This window comes from Phyllobates terribilis, unplaced genomic scaffold (assembly GCF_046119375.1).
Source record: "Phyllobates terribilis strain yellow unplaced genomic scaffold, ASM4611937v1 Scaffold_3__8_contigs__length_932513732, whole genome shotgun sequence".
NCBI lineage: Eukaryota > Metazoa > Chordata > Amphibia > Anura > Dendrobatidae > Phyllobates > Phyllobates terribilis.
In genome coordinates, this window is record NW_027362763.1 from 395,875,657 (window position 1) to 395,895,619 (window position 19,963).

The following is a 19,963-nucleotide window of genomic DNA, read 5'->3' on the forward strand; positions in this document are numbered from 1 at the left end:
AGCCTATGGTTACTATTGGCAACCAAGCCAGTTCATCAATCATCCCTCAGCTTTCATGCCATAAACTGCTGTGGGAAAATGAAAGCTGCACTATGATTGGTTACTCTGGCCAACCAGACCAATTTGTCGGAGATTCTTGATAAATTAGACCGAATATGATTTTCTATTTCATCTGTAATAAAATGACATTACAAATACACAGTCTTCCTCAAAAATGTCCTTAAGGCCTAATCCTGCTGCTTTGATTTCTGACACTAGGAAGCACTTGGGAACTGGCCTGACTGAAGCAATCCGGTGACCTTGTGACTGCACAGTCATTATTATGAATGCTTTGCTAATTCCCTTTTGGATAAAGCGCATATTGACACAGGCTTTTATCTAAGTTACCATGTTTTTTTTTCTTATCGTTTCACTAAAATTAATTTAGAGAAAGGGAAATATCTGCCCTTTGTGATCTAAATGAAACCGTTCCTGGCTCACATTAGCCATGATAAACCACTCTCAGAGGCTTCTATCACAAAGACTGGAAATTGTATTGTCATTAACCTCTGCATTGTTAAAAAAAAAAATCCTCTGATTTCTTCTGAAAAGAAAAGCATACTTTAAATGGCCCATTTGGATTACTTATCAGGCTTGGGTAAAATTGCTTATTCGTGAAGATGACAGTGCTGTTTGATTAACCGGCCACATTGAATATAATAATCATCTGGTAATAGTGTTTGGAGTCAGTTTAGGCCTCGCTATCTTTAACATTTCAAGCATTACGTCAAGCTTTTCATGATGGTCTTTTTACCCCAGATAAAGCTGATGTGTCTGCTAGTGAAATGACTGGAGATTAGGCTCTTCCTACCACAAAATAGTACATGCATAATTTTATTAAAGGAGTATTCTCAAGTTTGAATGTTATTCCCCATCTAATGGATAGGGGACAACTTCCCGATCGGTGGGACCCCTTTTGATCTTGAGAACCGATGCTCTGAAGAGCCCCATGTAAGTGGAGCAGTGGTCGATCATGCGCACTGAAACTTCATTCATTTTTAATGCTTCCGCCAGAGATAGCTGGCTTGTCTTCGGCTCTCCCATTAGAATGAATGGAGCTGCAGTGTGCTTGATTGACCTGCTCCATTCACAAAAGCCCTGATTCTCTGAATTAGTGGTGGTCCCTGTCTTCAGAAAGTTATCCCTATCCATTGAATAGGGTTTGACTTCCAAACTTAAGAATACCCTTTTAAAATCACACTGAGAAGTGGAGGGCAAGCACACTGCTCGCTAACATACAGTGGTCTAGTTCATAAAAGAACTTTTTGGGTGTCTGGATGAAAATAACACTAATTTTACCACAATCGGCAAGTCCTCCATATAAAAGTTAATGTGTGGCGCTGTATGTGCAAATGCAATAGAAAATTGTTGAAAATGGGAACCAATTTATAACAGGACATAAAAAAAACTATACTTGTAATATACCCATACTTGGGTATGGATTCAGACAGACCACAATGGTGTTGTTCATATTCATTCATTGTTTAATCCAATTACACACAGATGAGGCTTCTATAGGATATATGTTATACTATTGTGTAGTGCGCCATGAACCACCTAATTGGTCACGTCAGTACTACACTGCTCAAAAAAATAAAGGGAACACTTAACAGAATATAACTCCAAGTAAATCAAACTACTGTGAAATCAAACTGTCCACTTAGGAAGCAACACAGATTGACAATCATTTTCACATGCTGTTGTGCAAATGGAATAGACAATAGAAGGAAATTATTGGCAATTACCAAGACACCCTCAATAAAGGAGTGGTTCTGCAGGTGGAGACCACAGACCACATCTCAGTACCAATGCTTTCTGGCTAATGTTTTTGTCACTTTTGAATGTTGGTTGTGCTTTCACGCTCGTGGTAGCATGAGATGGACTCTACAACCCACAAAAGTTGCTCAGGTAGTGCAGCTCATCCAGGATGGCACATCAATGCAAGCTGTGGCAAGAAGGTTTGCTGTGTCTGTCAGCGTATTGTCCAGAGGCTGGAGGCTCTACCAGAAGACAGGCCAGTACACCAGGAGACGTAGAGGGGGCTGTAGGAGGTTAACAACCCAGCAGCAGGACCGCTACCTCTGCCTTTGTGCAAGGAGGAACAGGAGGAGCACTGCTAGAGCCCTGCAAAATGACTTCCAGCAGACCACAAATGTGCATGTGTCTGCACAAACGGTTAGAAACCAACTCCATGAGGGTGGTATGAGGGCCTGACGTCCACAGATGGGGGTTGTGCTCACAGCCCAACACCGTACAGGACGCTTGACATTTGCCACAAAACACCAGAATTGGCAAAGCCGCCACTGGCGCCCTGTGCTCTTCACAGATGAAAGCAGGTTCACACTGAGCACATGTGACAGACTTGAGTCTGGAGATGCCGTGGAGAGCGATCTGCTGCCTGCAACATCCTTCAGCATGACTGGTTTGGCTGTTGGTCAGTAATGGTGTGGTTTGGCATTTCTTTGGAGGGCCGCACAGCCCTCCATGTGCTCGCCAGAGGTAGCCTGACTGTCATTAGGTACCGAGATGAGATCCTCAGACCCCTTGTGAGACCATATGTTGTTGCGGTTGTCCCTGGGTTCCTCCTAATGCAGGACAATGCCAGACCTCATGTGGCTGGAGTGTGTCAGCAGTTCCTGCAAGATGAAGGCATTGAAGCTATGGACTGGCCCGCCCGTTCCCCAGACCTGAATCTGATTGAGCACATCTGGGACATCATGTCTCGCTCCATCCACCAACATCACGTTGCACCACAGACTGTCCAGGAGTTGGGGGATGCTTTAGTCCAGGTCTGGGAGGAGATCCCACAGGAGACCATCCGCAACCTCATCAGGAGCATGCCCAGGCGTTGTAGGGAGGTCATACAGGCACGTGGAGGCCACACACAATACTGAGCCTCATTCTGACTTGTTTTAAGGACATTACATCAAAGTTGGATCAGCCTGTAGTGTGTTTTTCCACTTTAATTTTGGGGGTGACTCCAAATCCAGACCTCCATTGGTTAATAAATTTGATTTCCATTGATGATTTTTGTGTGATTTTGTTGTCAGCACATTCAACTTTGTACAGAACAAAGTATTCAATGAGAATATTTCATTCTTTCAGATCTAGGATGTGTTATTTGAGTGTTCCCTTTATTTTTTTGAGCAGTGTGTAACAGCTAAGATATGTCTCCTTATAAAGCTCATCTAATATATGTATGGTATTTAAACTAATGAATCTGTATGATGGTGAAATACGATTAAGAAGCTTGCTATAACTATCATTACATTCATATTACATAACCAATATATGCTGCAATTTAATTTATCAATATATCATTGTGGAATCCTTCTTAGATCTGTGTGTGCTTTGACTCTTTACAAGCATAAGTTTCTGCGGAATAAGACTGCCAATAGTAAGAGCAGACTGAAGACTTTTTTTTTTTTCTAAATGTAAATTGGCACAAATTGACCAAAAGGTGCCAAACTTTATAAAAAAAAAACAAACAAACAAGGCAAATGCACTACATTGTTTGCTAACACTGAAACATTTTTCTTTACTCCACCTTATGGCCAACCTTCAACAATTTTTCCTCCTATACAAGTATATATCTCTATCTTTATATGTATCTCTATATATACAGTACAGACCAAAAGTTTGGACACACCTTGTCATTTAAAGATTTTTCTGTATTTTCATGACTTTGAAAATTGTGCATTCACACTGAAGGCATCAAAACTATGAATTAACACATGTGGAATTATATACTTAACAAAAAAGTGTGAAACAACAAAATATGTCTTATATTCTAGGTTCTTCAAAGTAGCCACCTTTTGCTTTGATGACTGCTTTGCACACTATTGGCATTCTCTTGATGAGCTTCAAGAGGTAGTCACCGGAAATGGTTTTCACTTCACAGGTGTGCCCTGTCAGGTTTAATAAGTGGGATTTCTTGCCTTATAAATGGGGTAGGGACCATCAGTTGTGTTGTGCAGAAGTCAGGTGGATACACAGCTGATAGTCCTACTGAATAGACTGTTAGAATTTGTATTATGGCAAGAAAAAAGCAGCTGAGTAAAGAAAAACGAGTGGCCATCATTACTTTAAGAAATGAAGGTCAGTCAGTCCGAAAAATTGGGCAAACTTTGAAAGTGTCCCCAAGTGCAGTTGCAAAAACCATCAAGCGCTACAAAGAAACTTGCTCACATGAGGACCGCCCATGGAAAGGAAGACCAAGAGTCACCTCTGCTTCTGAGGATAAGTTTATCCTAGTCACCAGCCTCAGAAATCGCAGGTTAACAGCAGCTCAGATTAGAGACCAGGTCAATGCCACACAGAGTTCTAGCAGCAGACACATCTCTTCAACAACTGTTAAGAGGAGACTTTGCGCAGCAGGCCTTCATGGTAAAATAGCTGCTAGGAAACCACTGCTAAGGACAGGCAACAAGCAGAAGAGACTTGTTTGGGCTAAAGAACACAAGGAATGGACATTAAACCAGTGGAAATCTGTGCTTTGGTCTGATGAGTCCAAATTTGAGATCTTTGGTTCCAACCACCGTGTCAATGTGCGACGCAGAAAAGGTGAACGGATGGACTCTACATGCCTGGTTCCCACCGTGAAGCATGGAGGAGGAGGTGTGATGGTGTGCGGGTGCTTTGCTGGTGACATTGTTGGGGATTTATTCAAAATTGAAGGCATACTTAGCCAGCATGGCTACCACAGCATCTTGCAGCGGCATGCTATTCCATCCTGTTTGTGTTTAGTTGGACCATCATTTATTTTTCAACAGGACAATGACCCCAAACACACCTCCAGGCTGTGTAAGGGCTATTTGACCAAGAGGGAGAGTGATGCGGTGCTACACCAGAAGACCTGGCCTCCATAGTCACCAGACCTGAACCCAATCGAGATGGTTTGGGGTGAGCTGGACCGCAGAGTGAAGGCAAAAGGGCCAACAAGTGCTAAGCATCTCTGGGAACTCCTTCAAGATTGTTGGAAGACCTACCTCTTGAAGCTCATCAAGAGAATGCCAAGAGTGTGCAAAGCAGTCATCAAAGCAAAAGATGGCTACTTTGAAGAACCTAGAATATAAGACATATTTTCAGTTGTTTCACACTTTTTTGTTAAGTATATAATTCCACATGTGTTAATCCATAGTTTTGATGCCTTCAGTGTGAATGTTCAATTTTCATAGTCATGAAAATACAGAAAAATCTATAAATGAGAAGGAGTGTCCAAACTTTTGGTCTGTACTGTGTATATATATATATATATATATATATATATATATATATATATATATATATATATATATATATATATATATATATATATATACATGTTCTCTATCTCACACACACACTTAACTGTCTAGATATGTGTAAAATCCCATATTGTCCCATTTTTCATGGTAAATGCCTCCCCACACCAAAAGAGAAAAATCCTGTGTAGTTTTTTTCACCTTATTACAATGTAGTATTAGAATAGTATAATCTGGGACATATACCAAAGCTGTAGAGAGAGACCTGGGCTGTGCATCCAAAAATCATACATTGATCGAATGCCGCTAGGCAAAAATGTACAAAACTGAATGTCCCCAGACATTTATGTAACCTATGAAGAGAAAGTCTCCATAAGTAATATGACTGGACCAATTCCGTTATCATTTTGGCCTGTATGAATCGCACTAGCTTGTAGTGTGCGCCTCGGCAAAAGCACACACACTTTACCAGATATTGCAATGATTTTGTAGTGAGATTGGCTGTTCAATTTTGTATTTTTTTATTTTAGTAGTGAAACATTCTTTAGTAAATGTTTCAGATGTAAAATCCCACCTGCCAAAACTTGCAACACATAACCGCGGTAATTAAGTTGGAATAAAAAATTAGGCAAATGTTTTAGGACAGATGAGGCCAAAAGTATTGCCGTACCAAGGTTGTGCTTACAATAATTTATTTTAACAAATGAGATGACAAACATATTCTGGACTAGTAGGAACTTTATGAAACCATTATTAATCTATTTTGTTTTTTTTTTAGTATATTTTTCTGGTTTACAGTCGGTCAGTTTTTTTTTTTTTTACTTTTTTTATATTCTGCTCATTTACAAAATTTGCATCCACTAGGCCAAGAGGTTGATCTAATCGGTCAGGGTTGTCAGTAGTTCTGAATTGTAGGTTCCTTTTAAATGTCTGTCTTTCTTCCTGTGCATTGATTGACATTGTGAGATTATGGGCATAGCGCCCACATGGTGGACTGTCCAGAAATCTTGTTACCATGCATTACACATCCTTCTAGCTTTTGATTGTGCTTATGTTAACGTATGGTGGTTTGTTCTTGTGCTTCACAGATGAATCAGCAGATGAGTGGGATGAGCCTGAATGGTGCAAGCAATATGATGGCCTTTGGTCAGGCTGCAAACACTGTTGGAGCAGGATGGTCTGGAAATGCGGCCGGTCAGACTCTAAGCACACAACTCTGGAAATGAGGGAAGCCAGCAGACATACAATAAAGAGGATCCTTTCGACATTCCTTGCTTTAATGCACATCATACCCTTTGTTTTAAACATGTATATATTATTCCTTCCCTTTAAGATGTCCATATGAAGAGCGTATCTGCTCACCTTCTCAGTTTCTGTAGATTGGACTTTCTAGTAGTGGAATAGAAGATACATTTACATATCAACAGTTCTCCATGACCCGTGATTTTTAAACAAATGTTTCTGAACTAATGTGTTAATGGTTTTAAAGGAAGTACAAGGGTTGTTATTTAAGGGTTATGGGTATTATGTTAGTAATTTCCAAATTTTGTAGGTGTCACCTTGAGCCACCTTCTTACTTATCCTGTTGTCCTTACAAAGAAACTGTAGTCCTATTGAAGTATATATAATCATGCAAACTGATTGTAAATGTATCATTGAGAGCCATTTTTGTATCTCTTTTGGATGTGCATCTATCAATAGTTGTGATGTAGTTGATGGTGTCCTGAACAGAAGGCACCATAACGGAGAGAAACATAAGCCTGGATGTCACGGTGCACAATGTTATAAGGCAATGTCATGTACACAACTGGGTTTTCACAGAAGATACAGTATGGTGTCATGTTGCATGAATCCTTCTCACATTATAAACCTCATTCATTCACTTTCTTATGAAGTGAACACTGTTTCTTCAGAGCAAGTACATCCAGGTTCATGTGAGTTGTGTTTACATTTTAAGGTGCCTAGTATTGAAGAAATGTTTTCTCCCATGTATTAATCTATAAACCTACAGAATTGTTTGTATTTCATGTAGCCTTGTGGGCAAGAGTTTATTAATACTGACAAGGAAATGGCGAAACTGTGTTCTGTACTTCTGCAAATGTATTGTTCTTTATGATGTGTTATGGAAGCTTTACTTTCATTTTATAGGGCCAAAAGGAACACCCTTCTAGGTTAATCTATTCAGTTGCCACATGGCATTACTGAAAATCCAGTTGAAATGAAACCGTGGTATGGAACATGCAGACCATGTACGGAAATTAAACACAAGTGGTTAAAATGTCCAAAATATTCCGAGATAGTTCAGTGTATCCCTGTAAGTTGAAGCTTTAGTTAAAGGCCAATGAAAGATCAGGGGAGGTTGACGAATGGCAGCTTCTTAATCATCTCTTGAAGTCCACCGCTATGGATCCATGGGTAATTCATTTCTCCGTGACTCCACGAAATGGCATTTGATGATCATACCTCAATTTTAATTGTATCCTTAGGATGCTTGGGTTCATTAGCTAGATTGACCTTTTCTGTTCGAGTGTGCCACACCAGAACCTGTAACAAAATGGTACAAATCTGTTAGCCTTTTGTGATATGCTGCTTTTCAACGAAACAAACCTTCCCTTTTAGATAGCAACTATGTGGCACTGTATACTTGTACTACTTTGCTTTCTACCTTGAAGCATTGTGTGATGGCTTCTCTACCCTAGGGATCATTACAGATCACACCTAGAACAACTTTATGAGGACTTGGCAGTGCTCTTTATAAATATCTATTCTCCGTTCCTGTTACAAAGTGCAATGGTTGACATACCATGTCTGGAATATTTCAGTTATGTCACTCAACTTTTTCATTTTCAGTAACGCCTCTAAAAATACTCAAAACCATGTTTAGAATAGAGAAAAAACTGACAATGTTTTGCTTTTACTTTAGCGCTCGATTTATCTTATCTTTTTCTCCATAAATAGACTGACCTGTTATTTCTTTTTACTTCCAATTTATAAAGCTTTTCATTTTACATGTTTTTTTGTCATTTGTTATATTTATGTTCCGAGTGGAAGTTAAACATATATATTTTGTTTTCTTTTATTTTTTTCATTTTCTCAGGTCAGTCTGGGGTACAGACACACTATGTCAATATCAATGCTTCTCCGGAAGCCTGTGGAGTTGTAACTGGTGTATATATTGCAATGGAATAGTAGCACAGTTCCCTTATGGAGATATGACTTGGTTTAGTTCTGAAAATGTATTGTCCCTCTGTCAATTTTAGAGGTCTGGATTGGCTGTAGTATTACATAAACTATGATGAACAAGGTATCTGCTAAAAAAAATAAAAATTCAACTATGGCAATTCAGTTTTACCTTTGTGCAGTTGTTGGCTTTGGGCTCCAGTTCTTGTACAGTGGTTATCTGTTTTAAAAAATCAGACTCTTGCATTCCTGGCTGAGAGCCTCGGCGTTTGAAGACGGCTTTAGGGCTTGAAAGGATCACTTGAAGACTCACAGCAAATCCTGGAAGAGAACACAGATTGGAACATCCCATTATTATTTGATAAAAATAAAGACCTATGAAATAGTAAGAGGTCAGCAGAGACGAATGCGGAGAGAGGTCTTTCACTGTTAGAACACTAATATTAGATTTTACAATTTGGTTAAAGCTACAAGAGGTTATTTTTCCCTTTGCAGATTTTGGTGTGATATCTAAGGTACATTCTGATTCAGCCAAGACTATAAAACATAACATATATGCTGTATTGCCGCATGTTCACATATTGCACACTTTCAAGGCATAAAGCCAGAACTGAAGACTGCAGGGAACAGTTGCATTTGTACACACCAAACTACAGCGCACCACTCCAGTGTTTTGTTTTCAGCACTGGAGTGGTGGTTTAAATGTAAGCCCAATGCCCCCCGTTCTTGTACTCGCTTCCGGAGGCTTCACCTTTTACGAACGCTGCTCCGGTCCGGCGGTGCCATCTTGTGAGCGCAGCTTCTGACTGGCCAGAAGTCCAAAGCTATGTCACAAACTCTCAATGCAAGTCTATGAGAGCCCGAATGAGGTTCTCATAAACTTGCATTGAAAAGTGACCTCCAACGCGCTCAGGCAGGTCACTTTTCGCCAGAGATGGACTGGAACAACGCTGGAAAAGAATGAAGGGGACGATAGGTGAGTATCAGACGGGGCAGGGGACTTACATTTAAATTACTACTTCAGCGGTGCAATAAAAAAAAAAAAGCTTCAGTGGTGCTTTAATGAACAACCATGGCGGAGTAAAACATGCCAAATTCATTAAGAGGCCAGAATTGCTACTCATTCAGGGACTGGCGTACCATTTCCCAGTAGAAGATGTGCCACTTTGTAACCTATGATGACATGGGCCGCCAAGCCTTTCCCTACTCATCCTTTGCTCACTTTGGAGTTTTCACGCCAGTCCCGGCCAGCACCACCAAAGCCGCTAATTTTTTGTGCAACTTCACGTTGCACAAAAAAATTGTGACTTTTCAAACTATTTTACGCCTGGATACTGGCATAAACATGTTGATGAATCGACTCCAGTGGTTTTCCACTGCAGTTATAGTTTTTACAAATTGCATCATCATCTTTCAGATTAATTTATTACACAGTTTAGTCGCGTGTTATCCATGGGCCTGAATGGAGACTAACAAGTGAAACATTAAAGGGTTTAGCCACAGGTTTCATTTTCCCCCAAAAAAGCAGTTGATGAAGGAGAATGTGACCAGACCAGGCCATTAGTATCTTCTAATTGAAAGCACTACACATAGGAAAGCTTTGTTTTTTTTTAATTTGGGGAGGCTTGTAGACAGGTCTAGTCACTTGCTCCTTCTTTGGCTGCCATTTTATGGACGGGAGAGCTGCGCAAACTGTGAGGAAGGCTGTACCATCAAGTGCGGGAGGAGAAACTGTAATCCTAATATAATAAGTGCCACAAAAATAAGTCCTTAATTTTTGTTAAGATAATGGGACATTTATTGTTGCTGGTTCACCAGAAACCTCACACGTCTTAAAAAAAAAAAAAAAAAAAAATCACACATGATGGTGCAGTTTTTCCGTCGCTCAAGCCAATTTTTGGACAGCTTAGCATTAAGAGAAACCATGTGCATCTCACCGAACTTTTAACATTCAATAAATTAATATAAATTGATGTAAATTCTAATGAAAATCTACACAAAGTGATGTGCCTAATTTATTAAGAGGTGCATCTTATGCTTGCGTGCTTTTTGTTAAGACTGGCATAAAGTACACCAGGCTTAATAACTCTCCCGCACTGTTTTTAGTGTGCTGTTTTTGTTACCACTTGCGACTCTACTCTGACGGTAACTTTAAGCTAGTAAATATCTATCAATTATGAAATATCTGTGTAAAATATACAATTACATTTATACTTTAATTTACATAAAACTAACTAAAAAAATTGTATAAACACTGAAATTCCATGGCATTATCTTAAGAAACCAAGGTGTACAGACTTAAAGGGTGTTATTAAAAACGAATTATTTTCTGGCCTATTCCACATCATTTATTTAACCATTTCAATGCAAATAAAACAAACTTTCCAGTGTATTTTCACACCTTTCAGTATTTTTACTCAATCCTTTGCAATTTTGGTCTCTTCCTCCTCAAGGGAGGGCTGCAGCTTGTTCTTGGCATGTATGCTATGAGGCCTCAAAATGTTTCCACCTCCCACCCCACCCATCAATCCCCCCCCCCCCCCCCAAAAAAAAATGATGCCTTATCTATGGCCTAAGCAATAACTTTCTTATCACTGGGGACCTGACCTCTTTCACCAAGATGTTCTGTATCCGATCAGCAGCATATGGGCATTGATAATAACCATTTTCAATAGGTAGGCCACATTTCTGCAAAGGTTGTGAAGGATTGTTTTGGTCAAACAGATCTAGGCTGAGTTTTCCCTACTTTTTTCATACTCAGTGGAGGTATACCATCTAGATGGGTCCTGCATACACCTACAGGTGCATCTCACAAAATTAGAATATCATCAAAAACTTAATTTATTTCAGTTCTTCAATACAAAAAGAAAAACTCGTTTATTATATAGTAATTGCAAACAGTGATCTATTTCAAGTGTTTATTTCTGTTAATGTTGTTGATTATGGCTTACAGCCAATGAAAACACAAAAGTCACTATCTGGCTGTGTTCACACGATGCGTATTTCATGCGTTTCCGCGGCGTTTTTGCAGTTGCGTAAACGCCGCGGAAACGCATGAAAAACGCATGGTAGAAGGGCAGCAATGTTCCCCAATGGAAATCCGCATGTGCTGTGCCCATGATGCGGATTTTTCCGCAGCGTTAACGCTGCGGTCAAAAATCCGCAGCATGTCAATTAATTTTGCGGAAACGCGGCGATTTCGCCGCCATTGACTTGCATTAGAACTCGCCAATTCCGCAAGACTGCATTTGTACTTGCGTAATTGGTGCGTTCTAATGTGCGGATGGTACCCGGGTGTGGAGGAGAGGAGAGTCTCATCCACACCCAGGTACCATTAAAAAAGCTGTAAAAAGAAGAATAAAATAAAAAATAAATGTATTCTTACCTTCTGTCGGCCCGCGCAGCGCTCCCGCTTGGTTCCCGGCACTTGCAGTGAGTTGTAGGACCTGCGGTGACGTCAGAGTCATGTGACGGGTCACGTGACGCTGACGTCGGCAGGTCTTTCAATTCAAAGTTGCCGGCAGCCGGGAGAACGGACTGAGCAGGACAGCGCGGGCCATCGGAGGTAAGTATATACACTCTCTCGGGTCACACTGTATAAATCCATGCTGTTTGCATGGATTTATATAGTGTGACCTAGTTATCAAGCACTTTCCAGGTGATGCTAACATCGCCTGGAAAGCGCTTGTCAATCTGCATGCGGAAACGCATGTGAATCTGCATGTGGATCCGCATGTATTCTGCAGGAAAAACGCATGCACAATCTGCATGCGTTTTTTCTGCCAGGGAGATGCAGAAATGATGCAGAAATTTTCTGCTTCATTTCTGCATCGTGTGCACATACCCTCTCAGTAAATTAGAATACTTTATAACAACAGCTTGAAAAATGTTTTTAAAATCCAAAATGTTGGCCTACTGAAATGTATGTTCAGTAAATGCACTCCTTACTTGGTGGGGGCTCCTTTTGCATCAATTACAGCATTAATGTAAGGTCATGCACATGGGAAAGAAAAACTGCAGTCACCCATACATATTAAATGGGAAACCGTTGGGGAAATCTGACATGGAGAAGGACCTGGGCGTCTTGGTTAATAGCAAATTAAATTGGAGTGCCCAGTGTCAGGCAGCAGCTGCGAAGGCAAATAGAGTCATGGCATGCATCAGAAGAGGAATAGGGGCATATGATGAGAACATTGTTCTTCCTCTGTATAAAGCGCTGGTAAGTCCGCACTTAGAATATTGTGCACAATTCTGGGCTCCGGGGCTCAGGAAAGACATATTGGAGCTAGAGAGGGTACAAAGGAGGGCGACTAAGGTAATAAAGGGAATGGAGGGACTAGAATACCCAGAGAGGTCAAAATTAGGCCTATTTACGTTGGAAAAGAGAAGGCTTAGGGGAGACCTCATAAACATGTATAAATACATCAGGGGGCAGTACAGAGATCTCTCCCATGACCTGTTTATACCAAGGATGGTGACAAAGACGAGGGGGCACACTATGCGTCTGGAGGAAAGGAGATTCCTGCACCAGCATAGAAGGGGATTCTTTACGGTCAGAGCCGTGAGACTCTGGAACTCTCTGGGAGAGGAAGTGGTGATGTCCAACTCACTTAATGAGTCCAAGAGAGGCCTGGACGCCTTTCTTGAGAACAATAAAATTACATCTTATGCTTAGTGATAGTTAATTAATCCAGGGATTTCATCTGACTGCCAGATTGGTGTCGGGAAGTGAATTTTTCCTCAATGATGTAAATTGGCCTATACCGCATGTTTGTTTTTTTTGCCTTCCCCTGGATCAACGCTGCGGAATAGCTGCAGTGCACAAGAAATAGGCTGAACTGGATGGACGCTTGTCTTTTTTCAGCCTTATAAACTATGTAACTATGTAAATGCAGCGTGGCATGGAGGCGATTGGCCTGTGGCACTGCTGAGGTGTTATGGAAGCCCAGGTTGCTTTGATAGCAGCCTTCAGCTCCTCTGCATTGTTGGGTCTGGTGTCTCTCATCTTCCTCTTGACAATGGATTCTCTGTGGGGTTAAGTTCAGGCGAGTTTACTGGCCAATCAAGCACAGTGATACTGTTGTTTTTAAACCAGGTATTGGTACTTTTGGCAGTGTGGACAGGTGCCAAGTCCTGCTGGAGAATGAAATTTCCATCTCCAAAAAGCTTGTCGGCAGGGGAAGCATGAAATGCTCTAAAATTTCCTGGTAGATGGCTGTGCTGACTTTGGTCTTGATAAAACACAGTGGGCCTACACCTGCAGATGACATGGCTCCCCAAACCATCACTGATTGTGGAAACTTCACACTAGACCTCAAGCAGCTTGGATTGTGCCTCTCCAGTCTTCCTCCAGACTCTGGGACCTTGATTTCCAAATGAAAATTGGAACTCTAGGACCTTGTGGAGTGTGTCAATGACTGCCTTCTGGACATCTGTCAAGTCAGCAGGCTTCCCCATGATTGTGGAGCCTACTGAAACAGACTAAGGGACCTTTTTAAATGCTTAGGAAGCCTTTGCAGGTGTTTTTTGTTAATTATTCTAATTTACTGAGATAATGACTTTTCATTTGCTATAAGCCATAATCATCAACATTAACAGAAATAAACACATGAAATAGATCACTCTGTAATGACTCTATATAATGAGTTTCACTTTTTATATTGAAGAACTGAAATAGATTAACCTTTTGATGATATTCTAATTTAGTGAGATGCACCTGTACATGTGAAAGCAGTTTTGTAAAAGATGTCCCAATTTGCTACTTCCAATCATAGGCCATAAATAAGGAAGCAATGTGAATCAGAAACGCATCAGAGTTTGTACTCTGCATTCAAATGGATTTTACGGCCTCTTTGTGTAGGAATAAAGAAGTTTGTGATCTCAAACCTCTGGCCCGATTCATCAGTTTATGCTGTAGAATCACAAAGTTTAATCTCTTCTGCAAGTCCAAATTGAGCAATAATTCTAATAGACTTATTAATTCTTATTCTAGATAGTAATTTCATACAGTTTCTAGGGATTCTTTCTTTGCTGCTAGGTAACAGTATTTTTATGTCTGGAAATTAGTCAAATATCTCAGGAATTTTGTTCAAGCTATTGACAAAATCATTTAACAAGTCCATGGCAGGATTTCCCACAATATTTAAGGAACTCTATCAAAATGTTAGTATAAGGGGTTGGATTATAAACGGTAAGTTCAAACTGTCCTTTTTTGGTTCTTGTGGTGTTTTCACCCTTAGGGGGCTGTTCTAATACAAAAAGGAAATTATTAGTTCTGATCTCTAATGTAGCTCTCGGGCCCCTTAAAGGGAACCTGTCACGTGAAAAAATGCTGTTAATCTGCAGGTTAATGGCGTTGTGAATCTGCCCGGCGCAGGCACTTACGCCCCCGCTGCCATTAGGAAATTAACTTTATTCCTCCCGGTAGCATTCGGATTTCCGTCAAGGGGGCGGCGCCGGCATGGGTTCAGACACTGCTCCTTGTATAGAAAATAGCGTCTGTAACTGACTGAGAGTGGCTCAGCATTAGAACCTACTGTCAGTCAGTGCCGGGGGCGCAGTACAGCTGCCGCTTTCTATACAGAGCTGTGACTGAACCCGCGCCGGCACCACCACTGTGTCTGAAACCCGAATAAAGTCAATTTCCTCCCGGCAGCAGGGGTTTAAGACCTGGCTCTGGGCAGGTTCAGAACACTATTAATCTGTAGATTAACTCTATATCTGCAGGTTAATAGTGTTTTTTTACGTGACAGGTTCCCTTTAATTTGGCCCTAGATTAGAATTGCTTAATGGCTTTGAGTAAACAGGTCTTTGCACAATATGTGCTTTCTTTAGTATTTTGTTCTCCTTATTGCTTACCGGAGTTTTTACATTAAATATTTGCTTCCTGTTATTCCTTTTGAATGACTATTTTTTTAATGTTACCTAATGTAGCTCTTGAGCTAAACCATTTGGGGACCTTCATCCTACGCTAATTACCCTTGTGATATGGCACTAGCACCTGAACGATATATACCTTGCATATTATTGCTACAATGTATGAAAGTATTTGCTTGAGGAAAAAAAAAAATCAATATGCAAGCAGACCAAGAGGACGCGAAAAAGCATTAGGAGTTTCATTACAATTATACGGCATGCCTGCCTATTATAGTTTTTGCAAATACTGGCCATTAATAGTGTTGCATTCATTCTATGGAAAATATTAAAGATCTAGTTTGATTGCAAGTAAATGGCTTTCAGCTATTTGTGTTGATATTTCTATGGAAATTAACTTTTATAAAACATATGCATACATTCAATGTATATCATAGTGCTTGTATATAGCATTAAATCGGCATCATAAATTAGTATTAGGAGGTCATCAAGCGTAACCTTGATCCTAGAGAAATGAAGAACTTGCCGCCCACTAAATATTCCAGATGAATATGAGGCTATTCACATGTTTAACAACATCTATGCTTAGTATTGTACCATTCAGTATACAAAAGTCCACAAACCAGCTAAAGAATTCCCAGCAGGAACGAGCAATACTCCAGGGCTGCTATGTCGGCCATTTACTTTTCCCCAATGATCATGTAAACATGATTTCCAATGTAGATTTCAAAGTAACATTCTGCATATAATGTTTTCCAGGCAGCCATTATCCATCCATTCCATCTATTTAAGTCACTAGTGCAATAGATGACAATGCAATTGTTTTCTAGCTGTCAGGTGTATTAAAGAATTGGGAAACAAAATGATCTCCAGCACTTTCTTCTCCCCGTCTAAGGCATTAAAGCCTTCTGTATATTTCATCAGTGTATAACTGCAGAAGGTTTATACATTCTATTGCCTTTACCCCCTCGTGGTTCTGTATGTTACTTAGTGGGATAAAACCTCTCATTTGCAATTCTACAGGTGAGAGAAAAACAAGCCTGTGATGTTCTGCTATTTGAAAGGACATATTCTGACAATGTAGCTTTTGTGGGTATTGTTATATAATTGTGAGGCGCTGCTTTCAATCAAGTGTGAAAAACCAAACTGCTATGTGACAATTATACTATATGAAAAGAACAGGAGAGAAGCGCATGTATAATATACACAGTATGTAATTGTAGTAGGCCTATATAACATAAGAAAACTGGACAATAGTTTGTCATTGTTGCACATAAAGGTCGCAAATGCCTAAACTTGATGACTGTATGTTTCATTCATCTCCTAGAAAAGTCTGGATGTCTTTATAATGCCTTATCATGTACCTAATGACCTCCCGTTCTGCCTCTGAACGCCTGAGGTGAAGCCAGATTAGCTGCATTTTTATTATTGTAGTGGACATGAGATTGGTTATTTCAAGAGAATCTGTTGGATTTTTTCTGCCCCATGTGACAGCATAATGAATTGAGGATAGAGACCCTGATTTCAGTGATATGAAACTTATTGGGTTTCTTGCTGTAGTTTTGCTGAAATCACAGAACGCTTAGAGTAATTCACCACACACTCTCTTATTGCAAAATGCAGCTAGTTTTATTCCAATTGCAGATGTGAAGTAGACATGTAATCATACATCAAGGTGCAGGGAGGGACCTATAACGTTTCGACCCTTCCTGGGTCTTGTTCACAAAGTCGCTGGGGGGAGGAGGAAAACACAAAATAAGTGACTTGTACATAAGTGATTATACAGTAGTCGGATATGTCAAAAGAGCACTGAAATCATGCAACAAAGTACAAACTCACTTGTAGCTCAAAATGTTGGGCATGTTAAGCATACAGGGAATAGTGTCCATGTGGGCATTACAAGCACCTCTCCGTGGTTAGCCTAAAGGACCCCATTAGTTAGGAATATAACAATGCGGCAGTGTGTACTGACACTGATGACATCAGGGTGCGTGGGTATAATGCTCATGGATGCAAGGGAAGGAGATAACAGCACACTGGTAGAAAATCCCAGGTGTGGTTTATCAAGTTTAATGGGAGGAGGAAGAGAGGCTGGCATGGAGGTCAATAAGTAAAAGGCACCGCAAAAGCACTAAATACCTGTATACTGAGTTGAGAAGAGGTGCTCCCACACTAAAAATCTGGCGGGTATAGCGGTGTGTGCAAGCTTTTAGAGCCGGCAGCGTTCACCGCTCGACCGGAAGTACTGTACGTCATAGCTGGTGCCACCCTTCGTAAATAAGAGTGTGCAGTGAATTACTCTACGCTTATACTTGGGGTTCTGCCTCCCGTCCACCAGCACAAACACTGTGTGCACGCCAATCTTTTCTCTCTAGGCAGAAAGCTATCAGCCAACAACCTAGGGTGGGATTCGACAAAGTTCATCAATGAGAGGACTAGCGAACTGCAGATAAAACTGATTTTAGCAAAACTGCAGCAAGCAACCCAATAAATGACACCACTGGAATCGAGGTCTCTGTCTCTACATTCTACTGCTCTCAGATTGGGTGGCAAAACCTGATGACAGATTCCCTCTAAGGGATTTGCTGAAACTCATTCTGTTTGTCCTGATAATTTGGTCCCAGAAAACTATGGGAAATATTCTTATCCATCATCAATATGGTAAGAGTATCTATTTCATATTGGCACACACCAATTCTAAGGCTATATACACACATTCATTTCCATTTTTACATCCATCGAAACAAACAGTTTTTTCTCTTGTTTTTATCCAGCCTTTTTTTTTACTAACTGACCCAGATGATAAACTTTCTGAACCTTTTTTATCCATTGAATCTTGGCAATAGAGCAGTTAAGCCTGGATAAGACACTGTTGGAATACTGAATTTAGCAAGATGTCTGTCATGGGTTTACCACGACCGAGAGGAGCCAGAAGACCGCGCCATCTGATTTCTTCTACTCCTGCACTGACCAGAACCACTTCTTCATATTAAACTGCAGGTTTCTTCTAGCAGTGCAGGGGTTAATCTGCTCAGTTGTGAGCTCCTGAAAGCTTATCTGCATTAAGGCTATCAGTTGTTCACTGTTGGCCACTGCCCACTCCTATATATATGCTAGTCTCTGGCAAGCAGTTATTGCCAGAGCTAGCTTCATTGGTTCATGGTTCAGGAGTCGGTGGAGAGTTGTTGTTTGGGAAGGCGTTTGGTGGATTTATTTGAGACTGTTGCTTGGTTTTGGTTGTGTGCAAATCCTCTCCTACTTTGTTCCCCCCCCCATCCTCCACTCCCCGGTGTTTTCGTCTGTTGTTTGTGTGTGCTCATATTTGTATGATTGGTATTTTCTTTGATACCTGTTTGTATTATCTTGTTAGTCTTCCCTGGGTGGCGGGAAGGAACAGACTGAGGGCGGATTCAGGAGCTCAGCGAGGTACGTGGCCCCTGCGTCTTCACCTTCAGAAGTAATCTGGGTAACAGGTATAGCTAGAGCGACCTCTAGCGTTAGGGACTGGGAAGGAGCCCCTGGTCCCGGGATACCCGACAGCAGTGTTGTGACAGTGTCTTCCCTTTTTAATAGATTCCCATAGACTTTATAAGCCTATTCAGATCCGCAAAATGAGTCGGAATAGTACACACTTAGAGTCTCACGAATTCGGACACCTAGATCTGTTTTTAGAACTGATGTGTGTGTACGAATAAATGAAACTCGTCCATGTGCTGTCTGAAAATATAACTGTCGGCACACGGATATGTGAATGTAGCTTAAGGGTGCTCTCATATTGCATTCTGTGTCCCCGTCGGGACATACTTTCGAAATCCTTCGCAGAATGGGGTCTGGATGTATGCGCTGATGAGGCCATAGACTGTAATGATGCAGACAGAGTGAACGTGCTCTCCAACATGCATAATCTTCTGGAGTGTCCGCCTACTGGAGGCGGACACCCAGACAATCTATTACATCTGAGTGTCCGCCTCTAGTAGGCGGACACTCCCGTAAATGATGCACTGCAGAGCGCACGTTCACTCTGCATCATTACAGTTTATGGCCCAGTCGGAGCATACGTCCGGACCCCGTTTTGCAGGGGATTTCGGACATATGCCCCGACGGGGACACAGAGCACAATGTGAAAGCACCCTAAGTCTGCAGAACACAGAATGGAAATCTGATGAGTTATTGCTGAGCAGCAGGGGCTGGATATATTATTATAATATAGAAGTGGCTGAGTTTGGTTTGAAGACTATTAAATTTTAATCTACTGCTGAGGTGAATTCAGGATAAAGAAGTATGAGCAATAATGGATATGTGATAGATCACCTTGTCAATTATTCTGCTAAATATCTTAATATACAGTATATATTTTTTTCTTTTTTTTCAAAGTATTTAACTCTTCCATATTTATTAATCACTGATTTGTAGCTACAAAGTTTCTGTCAGTGTTGGCGTTTAAAAATACATTTTTGGAGTTATAATTGGTGCCCCTAGATTAACTTACATTGGATGCTCACTAAAACATTAATTCTTATCCCTTACTTTATAATAAGATATGTGAATAGGAAAGGTGGAGAAGTTTCCCTGCAGCATTTTAAAAATCTAATTGTGTGCCAATTGAACTTGACATGGGCATGATCACA

The 19,963-nt window shown here is 40.7% G+C and overlaps 2 protein-coding genes across 3 annotated transcripts in view; one reads left to right on the forward strand and one right to left on the reverse strand.

Moving 5' to 3' along the window:
- Nucleotides 1–8,862, forward strand: part of SMAP1 (small ArfGAP 1) — a 287,543-nt gene extending 278,681 nt beyond the window's left edge. The window contains exon 11 of one of the 2 annotated variants that reach the window (XM_073675510.1): nucleotides 6,371–8,862. In XM_073675510.1, the coding sequence (XP_073531611.1) occupies nucleotides 6,371–6,508 (138 nt within the window). In that variant the 3' untranslated portion in view covers nucleotides 6,509–8,862. The remainder of the gene's footprint in view (nucleotides 1–6,370) is intronic. The other variant, XM_073675511.1, reaches the window with a different exon arrangement.
- The window catches only part of B3GAT2 (beta-1,3-glucuronyltransferase 2), a 275,299-nt gene continuing 261,293 nt past the window's right edge, over nucleotides 5,958–19,963 (reverse strand). The window contains exons 3-4 of the mRNA XM_073675512.1: nucleotides 8,635–8,783; nucleotides 5,958–7,826 (exon numbers count right to left, since the gene is read on the reverse strand). Coding sequence (XP_073531613.1) covers nucleotides 7,740–7,826; nucleotides 8,635–8,783 — 236 coding nt within the window. The 3' untranslated portion in view covers nucleotides 5,958–7,739. The remainder of the gene's footprint in view (nucleotides 7,827–8,634; nucleotides 8,784–19,963) is intronic.